This window comes from Pelophylax lessonae (genome assembly GCF_965119305.1).
Source record: "Pelophylax lessonae genome assembly, chromosome: 5".
NCBI classification, from domain to species: Eukaryota; Metazoa; Chordata; class Amphibia; order Anura; family Ranidae; genus Pelophylax; species Pelophylax lessonae.
In genome coordinates, this window is record NC_138772.1 from 370,956,076 (window position 1) to 370,983,958 (window position 27,883).

Sequence of the window (27,883 nt, forward strand, 5' to 3'; positions counted from 1 at the left end):
AAATCTTTCCCTTAGTTAGTAAACGCAATAACTTTTGCGCAAACCAATCAAAATACGCTTTTTGCAATTTTTTTTTTTTTTTTTACCAAACATATGGCAAACAAATTGGCCTAAAATGTTAAAAAATTTTGATTTTTACATTTTTTTGGGGGAATTTCATATAAAAAATTTAAAAAATATTGTTATTTTTGCAAAATTGTCGCTCTTTTTTTGTTTATAGCGCATGTTTAAAAAATCGCACAGGTGATCAAATACCACCAAAAGAAAGCTCTGTTTGTGGGAAAAAAAAGGACGTCAATTTAATTTGGGTACAGCGCCGCACGACCACGCAATTGTCCGTTAAAGTCACGCAGTGCTGAATCGCAAAATAGGCCCTGGTCAGGAAGGGGGTAAAATCTTCCGGGGCTTAAGTGGTTAAAGAGGTGAAAACCATTATTAAAAAAAACAAAAACTGAAATGTATTTTTTTTTTTCTTTTTTTTTAAAGACTAGCAATGCTTTAGCAAACCAAGTTTCAATGACTTTGACTTTATGTTCACTTTACCATAAGTTACTAAAAAATAAATAAAAAACTTTATTATTGCTATTATTATTTTAGTATTAGCAGTATTATCAGTGTCAGTAGTATCAATGTTGTTATATTATTATTCACTTTATTTCTGCATATTGAATGTACCATTAAACCATTTTGCTGTGAGGCTTTTAGGTAAGGTCTATACATAGACAGGGTCCCATAATGTTGCCATATTAAATACTCTGAACTAAAGATATGAGTTCCAATTGTTTCATTTTCAATCTTCAACTTGAATGTTCTAGTTGAGAGCTAATTCTTTGCTCTAAACTGTATGTACGCTTTTTTTTATTAGACCTGCTTTATAATATGAAGTCTGTATTTAGCAAAACCATTTTTTAGTATTGTGTATTTGTGCTTTTTGTCTTTAAATATTTGAGATCAAATGTATTCCATGTAAATAAAATTCCTGTTTTAATCTCCAGGCTTTTGAGTGCATGGTTAGCCCATGCTTAACACTACTACGAAAGTTGGTATACGCTGACCCAGTCATGCGCCTTACACTAGCACAGGAGCCGGATTTTCTCCTTACTTTGTTCAGAGGTAGGATGCTTGTATTCCAGGTTTGCTCAATATCACATGCCATTAGTACCAGTAGTACCATTAGTAGAATCTGTTTGATGAGATATTTTGACCCTAAGGCCCTGTTCACACCTGAGTGTTTTTCAGCTCGTAAAACACTAATCTCTGAAGTTTCAAAACGCCCAACAAGCAAACCATGTATTTCAATGGCCCCTGTTCACATATGAGCGTTTTGTCGCCTGAAGCAAAACGCCTGAAGCTCAAAAAAGTACATAAGCTTCTTTTTTGGCAGATTACAAGCGTTTTTGTTAGATGTCAATGCCTACCTCCAAACACCTGCAAAAAAATGCCCCAAAAAAACGCCTGAAAATGACATGCACAGGTATGAATGGAGCCTAAATCTCTAATTGCTTTAAAGTGGTAGTAAACTGTTTGAAGAAAAAAAAAAAAAAAAAAGCAGGGTAAGTAAAGCCTCGTACACACGCACCGATTGTTGGCCGTGAATTTTCGTCCAACGTCCGATCGGCCGATTGTCGGCTTGTTAGTATGATGCTTCCGACAACTGACTGCGACTTTTCGGCCGAACAAAATCTGGTGTGCATGCTCTAAAATTTTTGTTGGCCGTCACCAGAACGGACGATTGTTCTTCAGTCATTACAGATTTCGGCAGACAAAAATGTGATGAGCAAGACTGGGCATGCTCAGAGAAGAAAAAACACACGAAAAGTTAACCAGAACATGACATCACTTCTGCAGTTAGTTGTTGTTGGCCGACAAAATTCGTGTGCAGTCTAGACTCGAGCACATTTCAACCAACACAACAACACTGGACAAAAGACGGCCGATCGGTCGGCCAACAATCGGTGCGTGTGTACGAGGCTTTAGACATACCTTTTAAAATTAATCCCTTCAGCAGCACCCTGTCTCCGTTGACAGGGATTTCCTCTTCACCTGGCCTTCCTTTTGGGTTCATGGCCTCTGGCCGTTTGAATGACGTCACCCCCCCCCCCCCCATTGTGCACGGAAGTCATGATTGCGGCACAGCACTCTTAAAGGATGGCATACTTAAGTGTACCGCCCTTTGAGAGAGCAGTGTGCATGCGCTGGGGATGTCTCCGGCTGCTACACATTTGAATATCTCCTAAATAATTTATGTTTAGGAGATATTCACTGTACCTACAGGTAAACCTTATTATAGGCTTACCTGTGGGTACAAGAAAACAACCACTTTAAGGAAAAGAGCTGAGGAAATGTGCTTGGTTTTTAAATTGAAACTATCTTGAAGTAAAATAGCCTCTTGGAAGAAGTAATTTCTGTTAACTGTTGCATATTTATTCCAGAGTAGTGAAGCTGAACCTATGCTGGTGTAACAAGATTGACGGAGAACTAGCATGCGTTTCTTGAGTCTTGAGTGCCTTCCGTCATGAAGCACAAAGCTTTATCACACAAACAATTCAGTCTGATGAGGCTTCTTTTTAATATACTTTACTTCTCTATTGTATTTTATGGGGGCATAAGCCTACCCATATATGTTTCTTTGGTTTGGAGAGCTACAAACTGAAAAAGACCAGCTATACAAATGGTTAGAAGAAAAAATGCCTTATTGAACATCCTAACAAAAGCTGTTAGTGTTTTCAATTTCCCCATTATGTTTGCTGAACCACTGAGAAATGTAAAGCACTATAACCACACAAATTTAAGCATTGTGGATTCAGAAACTGAGGTTAGTTTAACTACTTAGAAATTCCAAAAAGCTAGAGGGAGGTCAATGGATCTGAAGTTGCAATTGAATGCCTCTCAACCCGATTTGCATGGGGATCCAGTAGCAATATTAGGGTGTCAAGGATACAATTTTTTTCTTTTTTTTTTCCCTGTCTTATTGGGGAAAAAAAACATGGAATCCAAATTTTATGAAATCAAGAACGCAAGTTTTCAATGCATTTGTTTAGCGCAAGTGCAACATGGGCATGGACATACTCTAACTCTGGTCATAGGCCTGAATAAAGGAGAGGACTATCACTATAACCAGTTATGCTGGTGAAGATCCCTATTTTCTTATTATTACATGATAGCACCATCCACCAATTCACTACAGCGCCTTACACTATATATAAGCAATATTATAAGCTCATTAAAAAAAAAAAAAACACGTATACGTTAGGTTTTACTATTAATGTTGAAAATACAGGGGTGCAACTAGATGGTCAGCTTTTCTTTTCCCCTTAATTGACTGTGTGCACGGGCCTTGGTGGATGAGTTCTTGTTCCTCAGTTCAGTTTGTAAGATATCCTCCTGTAGTGGTATAAGTAGACAGTGTTGTAAATAAAAGCAGTAGACAATGTGGGCTATGTGGGACTTTAAGTGAGACACCAGCAGGTATGCCCAGCGTCTCCATCCGTATATCGGAAAAAACAAATTGAAAAGGATTAAAAGAGGTGCATGGAAGCCAGCCAGCCCCCAGTCTGATGTACTCACCCTCCAGTCTGCCACCAACCAAGTAGACCTGTCTCGATATAAATAAAGAACAGGGGTTTAGTTGACAGGCATTTGCAAACGCATGTGTAAGCTGCAGAGCCACGACACGGCACCCTGTTTTATCTGCAGTCCTAACACTTTTAAATTTGAGTGTCTCCACTCTGGGAGCACATGGCTGCTAATGGATGGATAGGAGGCAGGTGGGAGGGAGCCGTCCAAACTTCCCCCAACGCACCTCCATCCACGACTGGTATAGTATCTCAATGCTCTAATAGCAATGTTCTTCAGATGGTACAAACTGAAAACGACCAGCTGAGAAGCATACACCTCCAATCCCTTGGCGGATGCAGTGTAAAACAGATATGAGGCAATTTGCCTGTATAGCTCAGTGCCTCCATCCCTAATTTCATAAAATATTTGGGACTTTACATGAGACAAGCAGGTCATGCTATGGTCTCCATCCCTGTATATGAAAAAACTGGGGTCAAATTAGACTGCATCCACCAAAAACGCACGAAAATCGCACGGTGGGACTTTAAATCAAGCACCAGCCTGTAGGCGAGGTGCTACCATCCCTGGTTACATAGTTACGTAAATAAAAGCAGTAACTGTCTGTAGTCCTCTTCTGATCTTTTTATTGGATGATCATTTGGCATCTTGGTTGTACTGATGTGTTAACAGTGTGCTTAAGATGAATATTTGTTATATTCATTATGAGGTATTTGTCTTTTGTTGGTCTCTTTTTTATAATGAAATAGGTGGAAAAATAAATTCTTCCCTGTCCAAGACTATTTAGAAAAGACCAGATGTTAACTTATTTGTTCTTTTCCAGTGTCTTTGTTATTGCAGAATGATTGTTCAGCTCTAAATGAAGCGGCAGCGGTACTATGTCTGCTTCTTTTTGATGACATATCGAGAACAGACACTTGGTAAGAATTACTCACAGTACTTTGTTAATAGACTTTCAGTGAACTCATTTTATTTACTTTTTTTATATAATACTTGCAAGATCTGTATCCAGTTATAAATTGTATCACACAACACACTATTTTACTTCATTTAAAAAAAGGACTTCACCTTAAAGCGAAACATTCTAGTTAGAGGACTGTCGCCTTTTTCATCTTTGCTAATAACCGCTCTAGCTGTGAGAGAGTTTGTTGTGACATTGTAGCAGGGGGCACCTGTGTACAAAATACTTGACAATAAAATTTCATCAGCTGGTGCCTTCCCTGAAATGTTCATTTTAAATGAAGTTGGATCCGGTTTCGAGAAAAAGAAGTTTGTGAGTGAAGATCTTTTTGTAAGGCTGCCAATCAACCACTGTGTTCCCAGGGTGAAGCATGTCTTGGAAATCCTGATTTCTTCAACTCTATTCGACCCAAACCAACATTCTTTTTGCCAGTGACCACCATTCTTCATGCCAGTCAGAGCATCTTTATTAGCAGCGGCTTTCTCCTTGACATGCTTCCATTGACTGGTGCCCTTTTACATTTGGCCATTTGTCATTATATTTGTAATATCTAAGGACTCTTTCACACTATGTGTCATTCGGACGGACTCTGTTTATCTCAGCCGGGGATCGACCCGCCGATCCCCCGCTGAGCAGGAGGATGACAGCTGTTCTCTGCGCTGTGTGCGGAGACACAGCTGTCAGTTCCCCATACATCTCTATGGGGGAATCGGATGGGAACGGACCGTCGGTCCGTTCTCATCCGATCCGCTGGACGGATGGAAAATAGGGTTTCCATCCGTCCAGATTTGACGGATCGGATCTAGTGTCAGCGGACATGTCTTTGCTGAACTCCGATGCCCCATAGGGATGCATGGGGGGACCGTTCAGATCCGCCAAAAAGATCTGAACGGTCCGCCTGTGTGAAAGGGGCCTAAAGCTGAATTGTTTTTAAACAAATGCACACTTTCTTCTTTGACTTTAGGCACAACTTTTTTCATTTATTTCTTTATTTTTTTTATCTTTTATTTTTTATGTTTTTTTACTTCTTTATGAGCTTCTGTTATATACAATGGGGAGCCTCACTTTTGACTCCCCACTGCATAAGAATGTTGTCTATGAATAACATCAGTTCCTGGGTTGTGCTTCTGCATCTTCTCTCTGCTGAGCCTTTCACAAAGCATATGACCAGCTCATCACTGTGCTGTGCGTTAAGCGGGAAGTGTTGCTCCCTGCTGTATTAAACAGGAGCAATTAGCAGAGCATGGAGAGCTCCTAAAGTAGTAAAAACATGAGGCTGTCAATGTGTAAATTGAAGATATGATACATAAAATAGCTGGGCCCACAGTGGGGCTTTAATGTATTGAGCTTTTTATTTATTGGGTATTTATATTTCATGTCATGTGCAGGTCACAAAGTACATCCAGTATCATGCCTGCATTTAGCTTGCCTGTCGCAGTATCTAGAAGGTAAATATACTTCTAACACATACTTTCTGCCTAAAGTTGAATTTAAGCAGTATGAAACCCAAAAACAAAAAATAAATAAATTGCAGCTTACCATATCTTAGATGTGGTGGCTGCATTCATTTTTTTTTTTAGGCTTTTTTCCCTTTAGTTTCACCATGTGATTCCGCCAGTAAGTATGTTATATCAACTTACTTTAACGGACCAAGCTGTCCAAACAAAGTAACAGAGGGTTGAGACGAACCATTTACCACTGATCATGTTGCTTAAAATGATCAGATTTTATTTAGGTAAAACCTTTATCCAAAAAAAAGAAAAAAAAAAAAAGGGGTTGCTGTAACTGCTTAAATATGTTCGCTGGAGTTCAGGTTAAATTATTCAAGTTAATTTAACCACTTGCTGACCACCTTTAGCACTTTTACTGCTACAGGGTGGCAGCTGTGCGCAGGATCACGTGTATATATACGCGATTGGCTTCTGCTAGCGGAAGTGCACAATCTGCGGGTGCCGGGCACTCGATACTCAGCCAGGTGATTGCCAGACCATTATTCATGATTTTTAAGGATACTTTACAGACGGGTATGGTGCCAGCTGATTGGAAAAAAGCCAACGTGGTACCAATATTTAAAAAAGGGCCGAAATATATCCCGGGTAACTATAGGCCGGTCAGCCTAACATCTGTAGTCTGCAAGATTTTGGAGGGGATGTTAAGGGACCACATACAAGACTTTAGTAATGAAAATGGTATTATTAGTAGTAATCAGCATGGATTCATGAAAAATCGTTCTTGCCAAACCAATCCATTAACCTTCTACGATGAAGTGAGCTGCCACCTAGATAAAGGTAAGCCTGTGGATGTGGTGTACCTGGACTTTGCAAAGGCCTTTGACACAGTTCCCCACAAACGCTTACTGTACAAACTAAGGAAGGTAGGTATGGACCATAAGGTGAGTACCTGGATAGAGAACTGGCTCCAGGGGAGAGTGCAAAGTGTGGTGATTAATGGGGAGTACTCAGATTGGGCGGGTGTGGAAAGTGGGGTCCCCCAGGGTTCTGTCCTGGGACGAACCCTGTTTAATTTATTCATAAATGATTTAGAGGAGGGGATATCTAGTACAATCTCAGTATTTGCGGATGATACTAAACTAAGCAGGGCAATATCTTCTATGCAGGATGTGGAAACCTTACAAGCGGACCTAAACAAAATAATGGGGTGGGCAACTACATGGCAGATGAGGTTTAATGTTGAAAAATGTAAAGTAATGCACTTGGGTGCCAGAAACCAGAAAGCGAGCTACTCACTAGGAGGGGGGGAACCTCTGGGTGAATCTAAGATGGAAAAGGACCTGGGGGTACTGGTAGACAACAGGCTTGGCAGTGGCATGCAATGCCAAGCCGCTGCAAGCAAAGCCAAAAGAATACTGGGATGTATAAAAAAGGGGATTCACTCCAGAAATAAAGAGATTATTCTCCAACTCTACAAGACTCTGGTCCGGCCACATCTGGAGTATGCTGTCCAGTTCTGGGCACCGGTCCTCAGGAAGGATGTGCTGGAACTGGAAAGAGTCCAGAGAAGGGCAACAAAAATAATTAGGGGAATGGAGGACATCAGCTATGAGGAAAGACTACAAGCACTGAACTTAGTCTCTCTGGAGAAGAGACGATTGAGGGGGGATATGATATCCATGTACAAATACTGTACTGGAGACCCTAGCATAAGGAACAAACTATTCAGAGAAAGGAGATACAATAAGACACGTGGCCACTCACTAAAACTAGAGGAAAGGCGGTTTAACGTTAAAGTACGTAGGGGGTTCTTTACTGTCATAGCAGTAAGGATGTGGAATTCTCTTCCGCAAACAGTCGTATCAGCAGGGAGCATCGATGGTTTCAAAAAACTTTTAGATGGGCACCTTAAAGACCACAACATACAGGGGTATGCAATGTTAACAGCAAACACACACATCATAGGTTGAACTGGATGGACTGATGTCTTTTTTCAACCTCACTAACTATGTTATGTTACTATGATACCCGCCGATCGTCGGACAGAGACTTAGTACGGAGCTCTGCCTATGTAAACAAGGCAGAGTTCCATTTTGATGGGGGGGGGGGGAGTTGGGTTCTGTGTTCCAGCAAAGCAGGGATTCAAATCTGTCTCTTCCCTTTTGTAAAAGCAGCACACGTAGTAAACAAAAAGTTTGTAGACGCTATAACATTCACGTAAACCAATCAATATATGCTTATTGGAACTTTTTTTTTACTAAAAACATGTAGCAGAATACATATTAACCTAAATATTTGAAGAAATTCGATTTTTTTACATTTTTTTTGATCGGATAAGTTTTATAGCAGAAAGTAAAAAATGTTTTTTTCTCCAAAATTGACAGTGTTTTTTGTTTATAGCGCAAAAACTAAAAATTGCAGTGGTGATCAAATATCACCAAAAGAAAACCCCATTTGTGAAAAAAAAAAAAAAAAAATGACCTCAATTTTATTTGTGTACAGCGTTGCATGACAGCGCAATTGTGTGCTAAAATAACGCAGTGCCATATCGCAAAAGTTGCCTGGTAAGGAAGGGGGGTAAATCTTCCCGATGTCAAGTGGGTAAATCTTCTAGAACATCTAACACTTCCCTCTCTCCACCTGTGTATAATGCTACTTTACTATTTCTTTCCATATCACTGAAACTCTTAAGACAGGAGGGGTGTTACTGGCCGAATCACCAGATGGAAAAAAAATAAAATAAAACTAATCGAAGGATTGGTAGGCTGCGATGTAGTACATTTTTGGGTTTAATAATGCTTTATTGCTGTTAAGTAACTGTTTTGCCAAGAGCTTTGTAATTGTTTTTATTCACTCTTGATGTCACAATGATATGCATATTCCACAGTATGCATCGGTGTGTGATGGCACTTTTAGACCTTTGCATCCTTTAGCTTGGCAATATCTTCCTGCTCATTATCTTGGCTCATTATCTAGTCAGATTGTCTCAGTGCCATTTACAGATTTGGCTCCAGCCAAAACTTTTTCATGTTTTGGAAGGAAGGAAAAGGGTAGAATATTTGTTGGATTTTTATTGTTGTCTATAGCTCCATTGTGGAGGTATTAGCTTAGGTCCTGTTTAGCCAACATGAGCACAAATGGATTTCTCTAGTGGAGACATACACAGCATTAAAATCTTTTTTTCACTAGCGTGTAAAAGTTTGGAGTCTTTCAGGATTTTATTGCTTTCATTTACCCTTTTGGGTATTCTCTTCTATCTAACACCCTGCCACCAGGACTGGAAATTGAATGAAATCTCTTCAATATGGACACCGCAATAGAAAAGTAACAGGTTCTAACCCACCACTACCCCATTCAAAATATTTAAAAAATCCTAAATATTGCTGTAATTTTGGCTCTGAAATCTATAATTGTGACGTTTTGCCCCCATTCACACCGAATCTGACTTTGAAATTGTGCGATTTCAAGTGAAGCGATTTCAAAGCTGCAATCAGTGTGACTTCAATTGCAACTTAGCTGACATCTGTGTGACTTCATGCAGAGATGTCAATGCAAGTCGGACCTGTATTTGAAAAAAAAAGTACAGGAACCTTTTTGTTTCAAATTGGCGAGGCACCTTAAAGTTTTGAACAGTTCCATTGCCTACAATAGGGTGCAACTTGCGATTTGGACCTGTCAAATCACATGACAAGTTGCACCAGTGTGAATGGGGGCTTAAGCCTCGTACACACGCAACGATTGTTGGCCGACCGATCGGCCGTCTTTTGTCCAGTGTTGTTGTGTTGGTTGAAATGTGCTCTAGACTGCACACAAATTTTATCGGCCAACAAAAACCAACTTCAGAAGTGATGTCATGTGCTGGTTAACTTCCGTGTGTTTTTTCTTCTCTGAGCATGCCCAGTCTTGCTTATCTGATTTTTGTCTGCCGAAATCTGTACTGACTGACGAACAATCGGCCGTTCTGTTGACGGCCAACATAAATTTTATAGCATGCACACCAGATTTTGTTCGGCCGAAAAGTCGCAGTCGGTTGTCGGAAGCATCATACTAACAAGCCGACAATCGGCCGATCGGACGTTGGCCGAAAATTCACTGCCAACAATCGTTGCGTGTGTATGAGGCTTTAGTCTGCATCCCATTTGTGGAACTAAGGTGGCTATGTATGATCACAATTCCTCTATGGAAACCAATGGAAAAAAAATCACAAATGCTGGAAGTCGGGGTAGGGCAGTAGACATTGGCTCCTTTTTGTCATAAATTTCTGACCAAATATACTGCTACTGTCTTGTAAAGAGACAAGCTTACCAAACATTTTTTAGGTACTTCAGGCACTCCTACAGATAACACTTGCATGTCAACTCTCAGCATTGGCAAGAAATATTTTTATTAACGTTACACAATCTGTGTTTGATCTCCCTGGGATTGTATTACATAGTTACCTATATTTCAGGTTTAACCTTCCTGTCATTGCAAGCACTCATCATGCAGTAAGTCCAAACACCATGTCCTCTCCTTTATCTTCGGAATGGATAACGACAAAACCAGTAGCAGACATGCTTCGGATGGCTTGGAATTTGTCTTGGTACCAAGGGATTGATAACCTTTTGTCAAGTGTAGACAAGAAACCGCATGAGACTGAAGAGTAAGTTGTTATTCCTTACATAGAGCTGGAAAGACTCATATTTGTTACAGTACTCTCCTGTACATATACTACATTTGCATGCCTGCAAGCTATGCTTACATATATATATATATATATATATATATACAGTGCCTTGCGAAAGTATTAGGCCCCCTTGAACTTTGCGACCTTTTGCCACATTTCAGGCTTCAAACATAAAGATATAAAATTGTAATTTTTTTGTGAAGAATCAACAACAAGTGGGACACAATCATGAAGTGGAACAAAATTTATTAGATATTTCAAACTTTTTTTAACAAATAAAAAACTGAAAAATTTGGGCGTGCAAAATTATTCAGCCCCCTTAAGTTAATACTTTGTAGCGCCACCTTTTGCTGCGATTACAGCTGTAAGTCGCTTGGCGTATGTCTCTATCAGTTTTGCACATCGAGAGACTGAAATTTTTGCCCATTCCTCCTTGCAAAACAGCTCGAACTCAGTGAGGTTGGATTGAGAGCGTTTGTGAACAGCAGTTTTTTCAGTTCTTTCCACAGATTCTCGATTGGATTCAGGTCTGGACTTTGACTTGGCCATTCTAACACCTGGATATGTTTATTTGTAAACCATTCCATTGTAGATTTTGCTTTATGTTTTGGATCATTGTCTTGTTGGAAGACAAATCTCCGTCCCAGTCTCAGGTCTTTTGCAGACTCCATCAGGTTTTCTTCCAGAATGGTCCTGTATTTGGCTCCATCCATCTTCCCATCAATTTTAACCATCTTCCCTGTCCCTGCTGAAGAAAAGAAGGCCCAAACCATGATGCTGCCACCACCATGTTTGACAGTGGGGATGGTGTGTTCAGGGTGATGAGCTGTGTTGCTTTTACGCCAAACATAACGTTTTGCATTGTTGCCAAAAAGTTCGATTTTGGTTTCATCTCACCAGAGCACCTTCTTCCACATGTTTGGTGTGTCTCCCAGGTGGCTTGTGGCAAACTTTAAACGACACTTTTTATGGATATCTTTAAGAAATGGCTTTCTTCTTGCCACTCTTCCTTAAAGGCCAGATTTGTGCAGTATACGACGGACAGAGTCTCCCACCTCAGCTGTAGATCTCTGCAGTTCATCCAGAGTGATCATGAGCCTATTGGCTGCATCTCTGATCAGTCTTCTCCTTGTATGAGCTTAAAGTTTAGAGGGACGGCCAGGTCTTCGTAGATTTGCAGTGGTCTGATACTCCCATTTCAATATCGCTTGCACAGTGCTCCTTGGGATGTTTAAAGCTTGGGAAATCTTTTTGTATCCAAATCTAAACTTCTCCACAACAGTATCTCGGACCTGCCTGGTGTGTTCCTTGTTCTTCATGATGCTCTCTGCTCTTTAAACGGACCTCTGAGACTATCACAGTGCAGGTGCATTTATACGGAGACTTGATTAAACACAGGTGGATTCTATTTATCATCATTAGCCATTTAGGTCAACATTGGATCATTCAGAGATCCTCACTGAACTTCTGGAGAGAGTTTGCTGCACTGAAAGTAAAGGGGCTGAATAATTTTGCACACCCAATTTTTCAGTTTTTTATTTGTTAACAAAGTTTGAAATATCCAATAAACTTCGTTCCACTTCATGATTGTGTCCCACTTGTTGTTGATTCTTCACAAAAAATTACAGTTTTATATCTTTGTTTGAAGCCTGAAATGTGGCAAAAGGTCGCAAAGTTCAAGGGGGCGAATACTTTCGCAAGGCACTGTGTATGTATGTATGTATGTGTGTGTGTATATGTGTATATATATATATATATATATTTATTGAATAAATGTAAAAAAATGTGCAGTGCACCATTCTGCTGGCTCTAGGGCTGAATAAAAGTTCAAATTGACCACAAGAATTGAGCAGATCTAGCCCTGAAAGCACTCGTGCCTATTCTACATAATAAAATAAATACTTGTTGACTTTTTTTCTGATATGACACAGTCTTTAAAGTGAAACTGAAGTTCCACTGAAAGAAACAGTGAGCAGGCAGGCTTTTATTTCAGAAAAGACATACACTGTCTCTTCTGCAATAAAATACCCCTACCTGCCCTTTTGTGGTCTTATCGGGGGCTTTAAACTGAGCTGCGCACATGCAGCTCAGCCTATAGTGCTGGGTCGGTCCCGGAGTACTGGGACGTCTAGCTCCTGCTCATGTTCAGGAGTGATGTTCTTCTACCGCTGGTCAATGAAGAGGCCCAAATACCCGCACTCAGAAGAAGATGCCGGTGCTGGATAGGTAAGTATTCACCCTTTAGTTTGGGTATAGTTGGAGAAAGCATGCAGCCTCTCTGATTCTTTTTTGTTTCCTGGCCTGCATGCTTGTTTTGGAAAATGGCATTTTTTTTCTTTCCTTCATTGATGGACACAGCTCCTGATCTTCTTAACCCCTACAGGAGTAGGACACAAGGCAGAAAAAAAGTCTGGCTACACCTATGGGCAGTCCCAGGGGGTATACTCCCACTCTCTGCTACAGGTACTCAGTTTTGTAACAAACAGTGTCAGATGAACTCCACAGAGGGGTGGGTGCGGAGTCCCTTAATTAACTTGTTTTTTTTCCGCCTAGTCAGGAATAAGGACCTAGTTTCTTGCTGGGATCTCTGATCCTGGCAATTTTTTCTTTTTAGATGGATTTTTTTTCTCCTGTTTTTTTCCTTTGGGATCTACAATCAACTGCCAGCGAGCGCACGCAGACCTCAGCTCCGCTCTAGGTAGGCCGTGACATATCCCCACCAGATGGGGGCAGGCCTTCGAGTTCGCATATGACTGGGTCTCGGCCCAAGTCACTGCGTTCTTCCTGGTTGACAGCCCCCCCCCCATTTCGATGGGGAGGGGTTCTGTCTGGAGCGTTGCCTGCCTTGTACCTGGCATGGTGAGTATCTGCCCCCCCTCTTCCCCTGGAGGGTTTTGTGGTGGACAGAACCAAAGCAGATTTCTGAAAACTCAGAATTCAGCCAAAATTCCTCAAGCTCGTATGGTGATTTCCAGGTTTTCCACCAGAGCAGTCGAAGGTGTCCCAAGTAGCTCAGTACCGCGATCCTCCATTGGCAAAACAATACTGGCACTTGGGCCAACACTTTCGTGAAGACCCGAGAAGCAGAAGCGAGAACAAACGGTAACACCACAAACTTATAATGCGCCTCTCCCACGGCAAAGCGAAGGAAGCACTGGAGACCGACACATATTGAAATGTGAAGATAAGCATCCTTGATGTCAATGGAGGCAAGAAAATCGCCCTGCCTTAGCCAGAGTGCTCCTTCCTCTGGACAAACTCCAGAAACTACAGGCTGCAATTCATCTCCTGCTGTCCAGCAGATGGTTATTCCTCCTGACTTGCATGCTGGTGCTGGGCCTGATGGTGTCTACCTTTTGAGGCGGTTCCGTTTGCACAGTCCCATACGAAGTCCCTGCAAGTGAGATTCTGGGCAAATGGGACAATAATCTGCAGTCTCTGGACAATCAGACCCCACTCTGACGGGGAACGAAAGAGTCCCTGATATGGTGGCTTTGTTTTTTGGTGCTAGGGCTGGGCAAATTGTTCCTCCCCTTGTATTGGACAGTGGTCACCATGGATGCCAGCCTGTCCGGTTAGGCATGCGTCCTCTGCAAAAAATTTGATTGAGGGATCTGGACACTGGGAGAGTCCAGACTACTGATCAATGTCTTGGAACTCCAATGTTCCAGGCACAGTCTGATCGCTCGGACGGATCGTCTTCAGGAATGTCCAGTGCGTATACAATCAGACAATGCCACAGCGATGGCTTATATCAGTCACCAGGGGGGCACAAGAAGTGTACTGGTGGCTCTGGAGGTAGTGGGCATTCTAAGGTGGTGGAAAACTGGCAGGCAGATTACCTCAGTCGGCAGGCATTGGACCAAGGGGAGTGGTCCCTTCATCAAGAGTTTTTTTTTATCAGTTGTGACTCCAGTGGGGCATCCCCGAGGTGGATCTGTTGGTGTCTCAGCTCAACAGAAAGGTGCAGAGGTTTGTGGCTCGGTCACCGGATCCTCTGGCGAACGCCACAGACGCACTGGTGGCCTTGTGGGGTCAGTATTGTCCAAATTACGCCTTCCCTCCTCTCAAGCTTCTGCCAAGACTTCTACGCAGAATCAAGGCAGAAGGGATTCTGATCATCTTAGTAGCCCTGGAATGGCCTCGCCAGGCTTGGTACACCGATCTGGTGCGGCTGGTCACCGACGTTCCTTGGATGCTTCCTCTAAGGGAGGATCTGCTGTCCCAAGGAGCAATCCTCCATTCTGCGTTATAGTCGTGATTCGGTGTTTCCAATGCTGTTCAAAGCTAGGAAACCTACTTCTAGGAAGATCTACAGCCGTATGTGGAAAATGAACATTGCGTGGTGTGAGTCTTCTGGGGTTCATCCTGCTTACGATGTTCCAGAAGGTGGCCTTTTTGGTGGCTTTCACCTCTAATCGCAGGGTGTCGGAATCAGTGGCTTTATCCTGTCGCTTTGCATGCCTTTTAGGAAGTCAGACTCACTGTTTGTGTTCACAGATGGGCCTCGGAAAGGGTTGTCTGTTTCCTCTGTGGCCATTTCCGGATAGATCAGACAGACGGTGGTTCAGGTCTATTCCATCCAGGGTCAGGTTCCTCCTTTCTTTGTCAAGGCAAATTCTACTCGAGCGCTCAGTGCCTCCTGGGCTTTCCATCATCAGGCGTCAGTGGCGCAGGTTTGCAAGGCGGCCTTCTGCTCGTCGGTGCACATGTTTGTATAAAGTGGATGTGTTGGCATCTGCAGATGCTTCCTTTTGGCTGCAAGGTTTTTGAAGGCTGCTGTTTAGAGGATCTGTTCCTGTTTGAGGGTGTATTGTTTTTTTCAGTTGTTTTGGTTGAACTCCTTTTTACCTGGTTGGCTATAGTTAGCCTTGAGAATTTATTTTTCGCTGTTCCCACCCCTCATGTTCAACACTGCTTTGCGACGTCCCAATGGTTAAGAAGATCAGGAGCTGTGTCCATCAATGTACGAAAGAGAAAATGGGATTTTTGACTTACCGTAAAATACATTTCTCTGATGTTCATTGATGGACAAGGCACCCACCCCTCTGTGGAGTTGTAATTCTTTTGACTTTACCTATAGCAGAGAGAGGGAGTATACTCCTGGGACTGCCCATAGGCTTAGCCAGACTTTTTTTTTTTTTTTGCCTAGTGTCCTACTCATGTAGGGGGCAGTATAACACAGTGGTGAAGAAGATCAGGAACTGTATCCGCCAATGAACATCAGAGAATTGAATTTTACGGTAAGTCAAAAATCCCATTTTTTAGAAGGGGGCAATGACCATCCACGCATTGCTGTTATTAAAAGTTTGCTTTTAGGCTTAAAGCTGGGCACTCCGAAACCCCCTCCAACTAATCACTGTCTTAGTTTGAAAAAAGAAATGTTATAAATGGCCAAACTAACTTAAATCCAAAGTCATGTGATGCCCCAGCTACTAAGTCTTCTTCTCTGGACACCTTCTGTTAGTTGGGCAGTAAAGAGGTCCTCAGAACACTGCAGCAGTAATAAAATGCCCATTTGCTCTCTTATCTCTTGCTATAAAATGTGCTGCGCATGTGCAGCTCAGCCTGTAGTGCTGGGTTGGTCTCCGAGTGCTGAGATGTCAGTAGTGACATTTTACTACCGCTGGCCAATGAAGAGGCCTGAAGTCCCACACTCAGAAGAAGATGCCGACACCATATAAGGGGTACCTCATCCATAGAAATGTATGGTAAAAAACTGGGAAATGTTGGAGTTTACGATAAAACATTAATATTTTAATACAAAGATTATATATGTATATGTATATATATATATATATATATATATATATATATATATATATATATATATATATATACACATAGGTGTCAAACCATGCGTTCGTATTAACATAGGAAAATATCCGCCATATATTGGGAAACCAACATGTCTTTGCTATAGATTGACGCGTTTCACATAATTACTTCCTCAGGACCTCAATATCTTTGCAGCAACTAAATTGGCCTGTACAAAAGAAATTTTTTTTTACAAGCAATAGTTTAACATTTGTTAGATATCCCTACAAAATGTTGTATTTCATATATCAAGTCACGTTTCATCACTAGTGTTGCATAGAGATAGTAGGACGTCCTATAGTTCAGGAAAAATATATCCTGTAGGGCAGCGGATTGGCATACACCACTATAGCTCTATACATGAAAAGACAAAGACGGGTAGGCAACCAACAGCTATCAAACCACCTGTTTATATGTTGCTAAACAGCTGATTTGTAAGAAACTGAACAAAAAAGAGGCATCATTTACCATATCTATTCCACAGTGTCACTTGCAGTTGCTAGGCAGAAACCTGCCAATGTTGTCACTGTATCATATAAATATGAATATTCCTCCCAATATACCCAATCAAGGTTTCAGGGCCACCTACAAAAATATCAGTAAAGAAGTATTGCATCAACAGTCTCAACAAGGGACAGAAAAAAGAGACAACTTCAAGTAGCCAGACCAAAAAAACACCTACCCAACTGTATGCAACCACACCATGTCCACCAACAGCCAAACAAACAAATGAGGCCTGTACTGCTTTATACTCAAATTTTGGTGCCAAAAGCTGCAACGTCCTCGCCCTGCGCCATAATTGTGTCTCAAATCCACTATAAATCCCCTGTGTATAAGTCCATTAGTCCTCCATATAGGCCTCTCAATAACCCCGCCAACCACGGCCGCCTCATGCAGGTGCATATCGGTGCCGCCAATGGATACAGCAACTGACGCTCACCCAGCCTTTCAGGACCTGCCCGGCACCTCCCAAAGGAGTACGGAATTGCAAGCGCAGCACAGTATCCACCGCAAACAAGCAAAGGAGCCGGCGATCAAGGACACAAAAATTGTGTACGCAATATTGTAGCTACAAAAGACTACTATAAATAAAATATAACGTTTATTGGATACAAAAACCATAAGGCTCCATTCACACCTGGGCGTTTTTGAGTGTTTTTCAGCTCCAAAAACGCCCCAAAAAAAAGTTCCAAAACGCCCAACAAGTAAAACCCCATTCATTTAAATGGCCCCTGTTCACATCTGAGCGTTTTGCAAAACGCCTGTAGCTGAAAAAAGTACATGAGCTTCTTTTTGGGCTGATTACCAGCGTTTTTGATAGATGTAAATGAAAAACGCCTGAAAATCGCGGTAAAATTGCGGTAAAAAAACGCGGTAAAACGCTACGCTCAAGTGTGAATGCAGCCTAAAAGGAGACTATTGAAAGCCTCAAAGAAATTGGACATGACAATATAGAACCATGTATGATATTATACAAAGGTTGTGTCAAGCTAAAACCATAGACCTATGACTAGGAATGTGGTGATTCCAGTTGTTGTTTGTTGCCATCCATGTCGCATGGTTGCCGTGGATGCTTTAGTAACACTGGAATTCCAACGCGTTTCAACGGATAAATTATGTATTTTTCAAGGAACAATTCACCACTCTTACAACTACTTGGGCATGTTTAGCAATCTATAAACAGGTAGTTTGATAGCTGTTGGTTGCTTACCTGTCTTTGTCTCCCCATGTATAGAGCTATATTGGTGTATGTCAATCCGCTGCCCTACATTATATATATTTTACCTGGACGTCCTACTATCAACGCTGCAACACTGTAGTGACAATATGCGAGTTGATTTAGAATATACAGCATGTTGTACGGATATCTGACATAAGTTAAATCATTGATTGATTGTAAAAAATGTTTTTCTTTAGTATAGGCCAATTTTTTTTCTGCCAAGATATTAAGATTTGCTGATTAAGAAACTATGCGAAACGCATCAACCGTTGGAACATATAGCAAAGACATGTTGGTTTCTCAATATATGCAAATACTGTCCTATGTTAATATGAATGCATTGTTTTATTATTTGTATATATATATAGATATATATCTTTGTAATAAAATAATAATGTTTTATCACAATAAAATGTTTCCGTCCTTCTCTTGGTGCCAGTAAAGTTCAACATTTCCCAGTTTTTCCCATGTGTGTGAGCTATTGCATAGGAGGGAATAGTGTAGATTAACTTGAAGAGTGGGGTGACTTAACCACTTGCCGACCAGTCAGCCCCTTACAGGCAAAGTGACGTATATAAACGTCACTAGCCTGGGAGGGTCTAGGGAGCGCTCCCGCGCAGTCACGGACCCCCCCCCCACGCGTGTGACCGGCGGACCCGATGTCCGCCGGTCACTCTGCGATCGTCGGGGGAGAGGGAGAAAGGCAGGCGGCTAGTGTAAACAAGCTGCCTGTCAGTTCTCCCTGTGTAGAAACCCTGATCATACGGTTCTACTATGTAGGACTGTTGATCAGTGTCCCTACACCTCAAGCCACAGCCAATCACAGTTAGAATCACGCCCCTAGGGACACACACAGCCCCTCCCTCTCAAAGTTAACCCCTTCACTGCCAGTGTATTTTTACAGTAACAGTGCATATGTATAGCACTGATTACTGTAGAAATGTCACTGGTAACCCCAAAAGTGTCAAAAATGTCAGTCAAGGGTCCGATCTGTCCGCCGCAATGTCGCAGTACCGCAAAAAAAATCGCAGATCGCCGCCATTACGCGTTAAAAAAAAAAAACAACAAAAATGACAAAAATCTTTCCCTTTGTTAGTAAACGCGATAACTTTTGCGCCAACCAATCAAAATACGCTTTTTGCAATTTTTTTTTTTTTACCAAACATAGGTAGCATAAAACAAATTGGCCGAAAATGTTAAAATGTTAAAAAATTTTGATTTTTACTTTTTTTTTTGGGGAATTTCATATAAAAAAATGTGAAAAATATTGTTATTTTTGCAAAATTGACGCTCTTTTTTTGTTTATAGCGCGTGATCAAAAAATCGCACAGGTGATCAAATACCACCAAAAGAAATCTCTGTTTGTGGGAAAAAAAGGACGTCAAATTAGTTTAGGTACAGCGTCGTACGACCGCGCAATTGTCCGTTAAAGTCACGCAGTGCCGAATCGCAAAATACCCCCTGGTCTTTTAGCAGCCAAATCCTCCGGGGCTTAAGTGGTTAAAGTGGTTCGAAAGCCTAAACATTTTTTAAATGTATCATGTATTCCTTAAGGTAAAAAATGTTTGGGCATCCGTTTTGGACCCCCCCCTTTTTACTTACCTGAGCCCTTATTCAATCTAACACTGTGCACGTCTGCAGCTCTTCTCTCCCCTCACTTCCGTGTCTTATTGGCTTTGCTGGGGCACGGGGAGCCATTGGCCAAAGCCAGTGACGAGGGAGAAGGGTGTCATTGGACGCAGCAACGGGCCTAGGAAGCGAGCATGCACAAGTGCCCCCATGTGAAGCAGCTTCCTATGGGTGCACTGGACAGAGAGAAAGGCTTGAGCGCCGGCGGGGGACCCGAGAAGAGGTTCCAGGCCGCCCTGTGCAATTCCATTGCAGAGAGCAGGTAAGTATAGAGATGCTTGTTGTTTTTATTTTTTAAATCCTCCTTTATAATTACTTTAAAGCTCATCTGGCTGTACTTCTCCTGGATCACAGGAGTGCAGTTCTGCACTCCTATGACCCATTTTCAGCAGACAGATTCTAAAAAAACAAAAAAAACATTCTCATACTTTTCTTTTAATAAATCCAAAAAGCAAACATTTATAATATTGCAGCTTACCAACTCTTAGATGTAATGGTTGCATTAGTTTCCTTTTTTAGACTTTTTATATCTGGTGATCCACCCAGTAAATATGTTGTGTTGCACAACCTCAAGCTCTCCAGAGGAATGTATCAGAGTTGTTTCTCACGAATACAGGAGATGAGGCAATGGGTTACTGGCCAGATCACCAGGTGAAAAAAGACCAAAGAAAACTGATGCAGCCATCACATCTAATGAATGGTAAACTGCAATATATAATACATTTTGGTTTTGGATTTAATACCAGATTAACAATTTAGATAAAAGTGCAGCTCTCCTTTAAATGCTTAGGCTGCTGAATTTAAATTCCTAAAACACTTATGCTACCGCCTGCCGATCAGTTCACTGGACGGAAAATCCTATGTTCCTTAGCCAATCCAATACCCTAGATAAAAAGCAACATGTTCTTTGGGTATTTATGTCACATATACTCAGGAATCTAATGCTGTTTCTGTTGATATATGTAATACAGGAGAAGAGAAGCTGTGTTTTGTGTGCATATTTGACTGTGTCTTGCTTTCTATCAAAGTTTGCAATTGACTGGTCCCAAAAACATTTTGAGAATATAAATGTTTATGCACGCTGCGCCTTTAACCACTTGCCGACTGCTCACAGTATATTTACTGCGGCAGTCAGCCCCTCACAGGCAAAGCGACGTAGTACTACGTCGCTAGCCTGTGAGGGCTCTGGGGAGCGAGCGCGCGCCGCCGGAGGCGCGCTCCCGCGCGGTCACGACCCCCCCTGCGCGTGTGACCGGCGGACCCGATGTCATCACGATGTCATGACATCGGGTCCGCCGGTCACTCGGCGATCGTCGGTGGAGAGGGAGAAAGGCAGGCGGCTGATGTAAACAGGCCACCTGTCATTCTCCCCGGTGTAGGAATCGTGATTATACGGTTCTACTATGTAGGACCGTTGATCACTGTTCATACACCTCAAGCCACAGCCGATCACAGTTAGAATCACGCCCCTAGGGACACACACCACCCCTCCCTCTCAAAAAAAGTTAACCCCTTCACTGCCAGTGTAATTTTACAGTAACAGTGCATATTTATAGCACTGATTACTGTAGAAATGTCACTGGTAACCCCAAAAGTGCCAAATATGTCAGTCAAGGGTCCGATCTGTCCGCCCCAATGTCGCAGTACTGCAAAAAAAATTGCAGATTGCCGCCATTAAGCGTTAAAAAAAACAACAAAAATCTTTCCCTTTGTTAGTAAACGCGATAAGTTTTGCGCAAACCAATCAAAATACGCTTTTTGCGATTTTTTTTTTTTTTTTAACCAAACATGTAGCATAAAACAAATTGGCCGAAAATGATAAAAAAATTTGATTTTTACATTTTTTTGGGGGGGAATTTCATCTAAAAAATGTGAAAAATATTGTTATATTGTTGCTCTTTTTCTGTTTATAGCGCTTGATCAAAAAATCGCACAGGTGATCAAATACCACCAAAAGAAAGCTCTGTTTGTGGGAAAAAAAGGACGTCAAATTCGTTTAGGTACAGCGTCGCACAACCGCACAATGGTCCGTTAAAGTCACGCAGTGCCGAATCGCAAAATAGGCCCTGGTCGGAATGGGGGTAAAATCTTCCGGGGCTTAAGTGGTTAAGGATGATATTCCCTTCTCTTGAGTTTGCCTTTACACATTAGTATTACAAACAGCTACACATGTTTGCTAAGGCTATGTTGTTGTTTCTGCATGTGGGTGCATTCCATTTTCAGATTGAGACTCTCTTTTTCCCTTTCTGAAGTTTTTTAGAGACATTAAAGTTATCCTCAGAAGAAGTTCTGACATTGAAGATGACACACTCAGCCAGTGGACTGCAAGATTGCCTGAGTTATATCGTTCAGGCTGTGTCTCATGGGGAAGTGCGTTCTGCTGTTGCTAGGATGAATTTTTATCTTCTAAATGACAGGCTGGTTCTAAACTGCCTCACTGACTATAACATGTCCGCCTTGAAGTGTTTACCTTGGCATACTGCACTGAGCAGGTGAGAAGCCGTGCACAGATTCTAATATCTCTGATACAACTAAAATATTCATACATGTGCATGATGAATACAGTGGTAGCTTTCTAGAGTATTTAATTTGTGATTCAGGCATCATTAAGATTACATTTTGGAGTAAAGCAGCTACTTGGGCTCACCTAATTTGTGCAATAATTTGTGAAATATATATTCAACCAGAATGAATGCAAACCTCAGGTGACTGTAATGTATTATGTTTTGCTATTTAATAGCAATTTTCAGCTCATTTTCTATTTTCACTTATTAAACTGTTAACTTTCTGAATTATGTTTCCCAAATACATTTGGTTGGGCAGCAATGCTATTAATCCTAGATTGTATCTGTAGGCTGTAGTATGATAAAATGATGTTGTCTGCTTTGTCCTTGACTCACTCAGTACTAGAATCTTTTATTGGTTAAGCCATTATGAAAATGCTAGAAAGGAAAAATCTAATTGAAAAAGCTGCAGACGGGAGTGTTAAAGAAGCCTGTTTATATTTGTGCATTTTAGCATGCTTTTATGCATGTAAGATTGAACTTAATGCAACAGTGAGAGGCATACAACTGTTTCCTTTAGTAGGTGGATTTTATGTTTTAAATTCATGGTGTTCCTCGAGGGGGATGAATGAATGGTAGGACATGGAAAACACATATATAGCGCAATAAGCAGCAAGTAGTCTTTTTTTTTTTTCCTCTTCTCGTAGAATGCATTTAAAAATGCACTCCCAACATGTCAGAAATGCAGCACATGACAAAATGCCCAGTGGCTTGTTTAAAGTGACATTGTCATGTAAAACAAACAATAAATGCTGGCATGCTTTAAGGGCTCCGTTCACATGTAGGCATTTTGGGGCGTTTTTGGGGAGTTTTTCTGCTCTAGGATCAGCTCTCAAAATGCCCAACAAGACAAATCCTATTCATTTCAATGACCCCTGTACACATCTGAGCATTTTGACGCTGATAGCAAAACGCCCAAAGCTCCAAAAAGTACATGAGCTTCTTTTTGGGCAGATTACAGGCGTTTTCCATTGGTCTCTATTCAATCTAAAAACGCCTGCACAAAAAATGCCTGTAAAAACGCCTGTAAATCACGGTAAAAATCGCGATAAAAAATGCGCGAAAAACGCTACGCTCAGGTGTGAATGTAGCCTAACTCCCTTCCGCTGCACCTGAATCACGGGCCCTTCTGATTGCACAAAGCTCTGACAAATCCTAGGTAACTTCAGAGCTTGCTCATGCCATCCCACCTGCCAATTTCTTCACTGATTGGCTGCCTCATTAACCTTTCAAGAATATATAGGAGGCAGGATGGAGGAGAGCTTTGCCACATCAGAACAGCGTAGTATTGAGTGTAGCTGGGGCAGAGGAGGGCAAGCTCCGGGTTTCCCCGGGTATATGCTGGCACGTTATACTTGGTAGCAGCTTTTTTCTTGTTAAAGTGACAAAATTACCGTAATAACCCAATAACTCATTCACTTTAAAGGAAAAGTCCATCTTTGGAACATGTTACGCCTGTATTTAGGGTGTACCATATTCCATTACCTATCCTGCACATCTCCCCCATAACAATTTAACTGTGACAGCATGCAGGGTATCCTTTCTCCCACAGCCTCTGTCTCATTTTTAAACCTTTGCATCTGTGTGGGGCTTGCGTCCACATAGCCATGTCAATCATTCACAGGAATTGATAAACTACGACTCCTATCTGCCACAGTGGAAGATAGCTTGTAGTTTTCAGTGGGAGAGTTTAAGGATTTTGGGTCAGATTTATTTGTGTATTTTTTTTTATTTTTTATTCACACTGATTTGTGATAAAATGCAGGGAAAATGGATGTACATTTATGTCCATTTAATTCACATTAACTTGGGTTGTTCTGCGTTTTAACACACTTGCAGGTAAAATGCAGGGTAATGCATAGACACACAGAATTCTTTTTTTTGTGTCCTGTTCACCCCAGTACCGGTGTCCATAGCTGACGGTCGGCTGTCTTGTAATGACCACGACCGGCTGTCTTGTCATTCCAAGGACCCGCTGCCTTCCGCGGCTCGCCCGGGTCTCCTGTCCCATCGGGAGACCCGGGCATCCTACCTTCACCGCTGCCGTCTGACCTGGTCTCCATCTGCACTGCCGCCGCCTGACCGGGTCTCCATTTCTTTGAATTCTGCGCCGCCGAGTACCCAGAAGTGATGTCATGGCATGACATCACTTCCGGGTACTGGCGGCGCCAAATTAAAAAAACTTGCAGCATTCAAAACAGCCAAACTTGGCATTTTTAATGCTTTTAAGTGCAGAGGAGGGGTTTGGGGTATTTTAGACCCCAGATCCCTCCACCACAGTACCTGTAGACATTAAAAAAAATAAACAAATTTTTTTTTTTATATATCCGAAAATATCGTCCGATACCGATATCCGATGACCAAAATATCAGTATCGGCGGTAAAAAAAACAATATCAGTCGATCAATGATATAGATATATACATATACTGTGTGTGTGTGTATGTGTGTATATATATATATATATATATATATATATATATATATATATATATATATATATATACTGTGTGTGTGTGTGTGTGTGTGTATGTGTGTATATATATATATATATATATATATATATATATATATTGTGACAGGAAGTCAGGTAAATCTGGGAATGTAGTCACTGAGAGGAGACACATTCCCACCTGCTTTGAAAGTTCACTGATACTATAGGGTGTTGGCTGCAGAGAGAGCCAGCAGGAAGTTGAAAACCATTCAGCTGTTCAGAATGAGGAGATCAAGGACTCTATAATTTGTCCAGAGAAAATCTATTGAGTGCTGCCTCCTGTCGCCGTGTAGGCTGGGAGAGGAGGACAGACATACGTGTACCTCCCGACGCCGTGTGGGCATGGGAGAAGGACTGCTGCCGCCTGTCGCCGTGTGGGCTGGGAGAGGGGGACAGTCGGATGTGTGCCTCCCGACAAGCTGGTGAGCATGGGAGAAGACCCCCTACAGCGATGTGAAGCTAAGGAGGGTAACCACGAGTGAAGACGTCTCAAAGGTGAGAAGACAAAGTGTTCCATGTGAAGAGTGTGAAGAGTAAAGGGACCTGTTAAATGAACTGTGTTCAATGTGAAGAATCTGAAGAGTAAAGGATCCTGTTATAAATGAACATGTGCTGTGTGAAAGAAAACAAAGGGACATGTTCAATGGACAATGTTTGTGCTGTGTGAAAAGCAAACAAATGGACATTTGAGTGTCTGCTGTAGGATCAGCAGTGTCGGCCCAACAGTAGGTTGGAAAGACTTCTTAGGTAGGTTCCAGCGTGAGAAGGTAGCCGCCCACAGAGGCAAGGATTTATTTTGTCTTTTATTTTATTTTGGCTGTTTTGATGCTTGCAATTGTGTTAAGTAAATTGCATGAATAAATCAGTCTTGTTTTTCAACCTCTAATCGGCTATCTCTGTGAAAACGCACCCCCAAAGGGGTCACCCATACGCCTACCACCGAGCTAATCCCTCACATATGGTGGAGGATGCGGGCATAAGCAGAGATCCCTGCAAGGAAGTGCAAATGTTTGATGAACTTTGTCTGGTGCATGAGATTGCACAATCTATGTGTGCAGGAGAGAAGATCCTGACAGAAAAAAAAAAAAAAACGTGTTTTAAAGAGACAGGGGTCTCAAAATTTTTTGATGAACTTTGTTGTGTCTGGTGCAAGTGACTGCACAAACTGTGTGCGCAGGAAAAGAGATCCTGCAAGAGAGAGAAAAACTACATGTGTTGAAGAGACAGTGGTCTGAAAATTGTTTGCTGGACTGTGAAAAATTTGTTTGTGGAGTTATTGAAGATGGGGCGGTCCAAACGCCTGAAAAATGCAAAGATAGATGAAATGAGAGACCGGATTCTATGGATGGAGGGGATGTTGCCGTCTGAACCAGCCCCATCCATGCCTAAAGAGAGTCTACTAAAGAGGAAGGTTGTTGTCCCTAGCAACACTGATGAAACTGCTATGGAGACGCAGTGTGCTCAGATGAAAAGTAAACTCAAAATGGAGGAGATGTTGAAACATCTGATTATATCAAATGCAGCTCAACAGCAAGCAAATGCAGCTCAACAGCAGGCAAATGCGGATTTTCAGCGGAGCTTTGCAGCTCAGCAAAAGGCTCACCAAGAGAGCATGGCAGGCTGGAAACAGAGACGCCAGCAGCCAATGGAGGCCATCGGTTTGGAGGAAACCGAGTATGTGTGCAGGGCTGAGTTGGATGCCTTGCAACGGAAAATGGAAGAAAAGGAACAAGCCTTGGAATTGCTTAAAATGGAGCATAGAAACTTGCAGGAAATGAATGAACTACTCAAGTCTCATGTGTTACAGTGGGAAGAATCCACTGCTCTTCTTTTGGTCGAGTTGCAAAAATGTCAAGACACTATAAAGGAGAAAGATACCATCCTCATGGAAAAGGAAATTGAAATTCAGACTTTGCAGAAGCAAAGTATGTGTGAAATGTTGGAGTTGCGTAATCAGCTGGAAAAAAATCTTCAGTGTTTGGAAGTTACAAAAATAGACCTGCAGGAGTCGCAGGAACAGAATGTTGCTCTGAAAGCGACATTGTCTCTCAGCGACAACGAGAAAAGTGAAAGAGAGGCTAAATTACTGAGTACTGTGTATGAGCTCACCACTTTGAGCAATGTGGTAGATGAATTACGTGCAGACTGTGAAAGTTGGAAAGGTGAAGCCCAACGTTTCCAGCAGCAGTTAAAGGAGAAAGAAGCCTGTGTGGCAGAATTACAGTCTCATTCCCAGAAACTAGCCAATGAGGTGAAGGCTCTTATGCAGGGAAAAGGAGATTGTGAACATAAGAGGGAAAAAGTAGAGGCACAGCTTCTGGAATCGCAAGTGAAGGTGTCAGAAGGTGACCGATTGTGTGCTAAGCTGTCAGAGAAGGCAAACCGACTGCAGGTTGAGCTGGACAATGTTACAAATCAGCTTTCTCAAGCAGACAGCAAATCTAGAGAAATTGCGGAAGATTTTTCTATCTTGGAATCGCAGCTGCAAGACACGCAGGAACTCTTACAGGAGGAGAGGTGTCAAAGGCTGAGTTTTAGCACAAAGCTCAAACAAATGGAAGATGAGAAAAATGGCTTCCTGGAACAATTAAAAGAGGAGGCGGAAGCAAAGAAAAACCTATCAGAGCAAGTCGCAACATTGCAAGCTCAGATAGCGGATATGAAAAAACGCATGGAAGAAAGCGTTGGTTCATTACAGTGTGTTGAAGATGTGAAAAAGAAGTTTGATCAGATGCTTGGTGAAGAGAAGCCTGTGTCTGCAAAATATGCTGAAGAACGCGCCCGTGCAGAAACGGAGGTGCGTGATAACGAGAGCAAAGCCCTGTTCTTGGCTCGCTCTTTGGAGGAAGCTCTAGAGTGTAAGGCTGAACTAGAAAGTGTTGACAAACAGCTGCGTACAGAAATGGAAGAATTGGTCAGCTCCAAGGATGATGTTGTGAAAAGAGTTCAGGAGCTAGAAAAGTCTAAGCGAGCCTTAGAACAGCAAGTAGAAGAGATGAAGATTCC

General features: G+C 41.9%; 1 protein-coding gene across 1 annotated transcript in view; it reads left to right on the forward strand.

The window, feature by feature from the left end:
- Window positions 1-27,883, forward strand: part of RTTN (rotatin) — a 423,025-nt gene that overhangs the window by 165,334 nt on the left and 229,808 nt on the right. Inside the window, exons 22-26 of the mRNA XM_082257758.1 lie at window positions 996-1,113; window positions 4,400-4,496; window positions 5,926-5,985; window positions 10,439-10,630; window positions 22,073-22,312. Of these exons, the coding sequence (XP_082113884.1) occupies window positions 996-1,113; window positions 4,400-4,496; window positions 5,926-5,985; window positions 10,439-10,630; window positions 22,073-22,312 (707 nt within the window). The remainder of the gene's footprint in view (window positions 1-995; window positions 1,114-4,399; window positions 4,497-5,925; window positions 5,986-10,438; window positions 10,631-22,072; window positions 22,313-27,883) is intronic.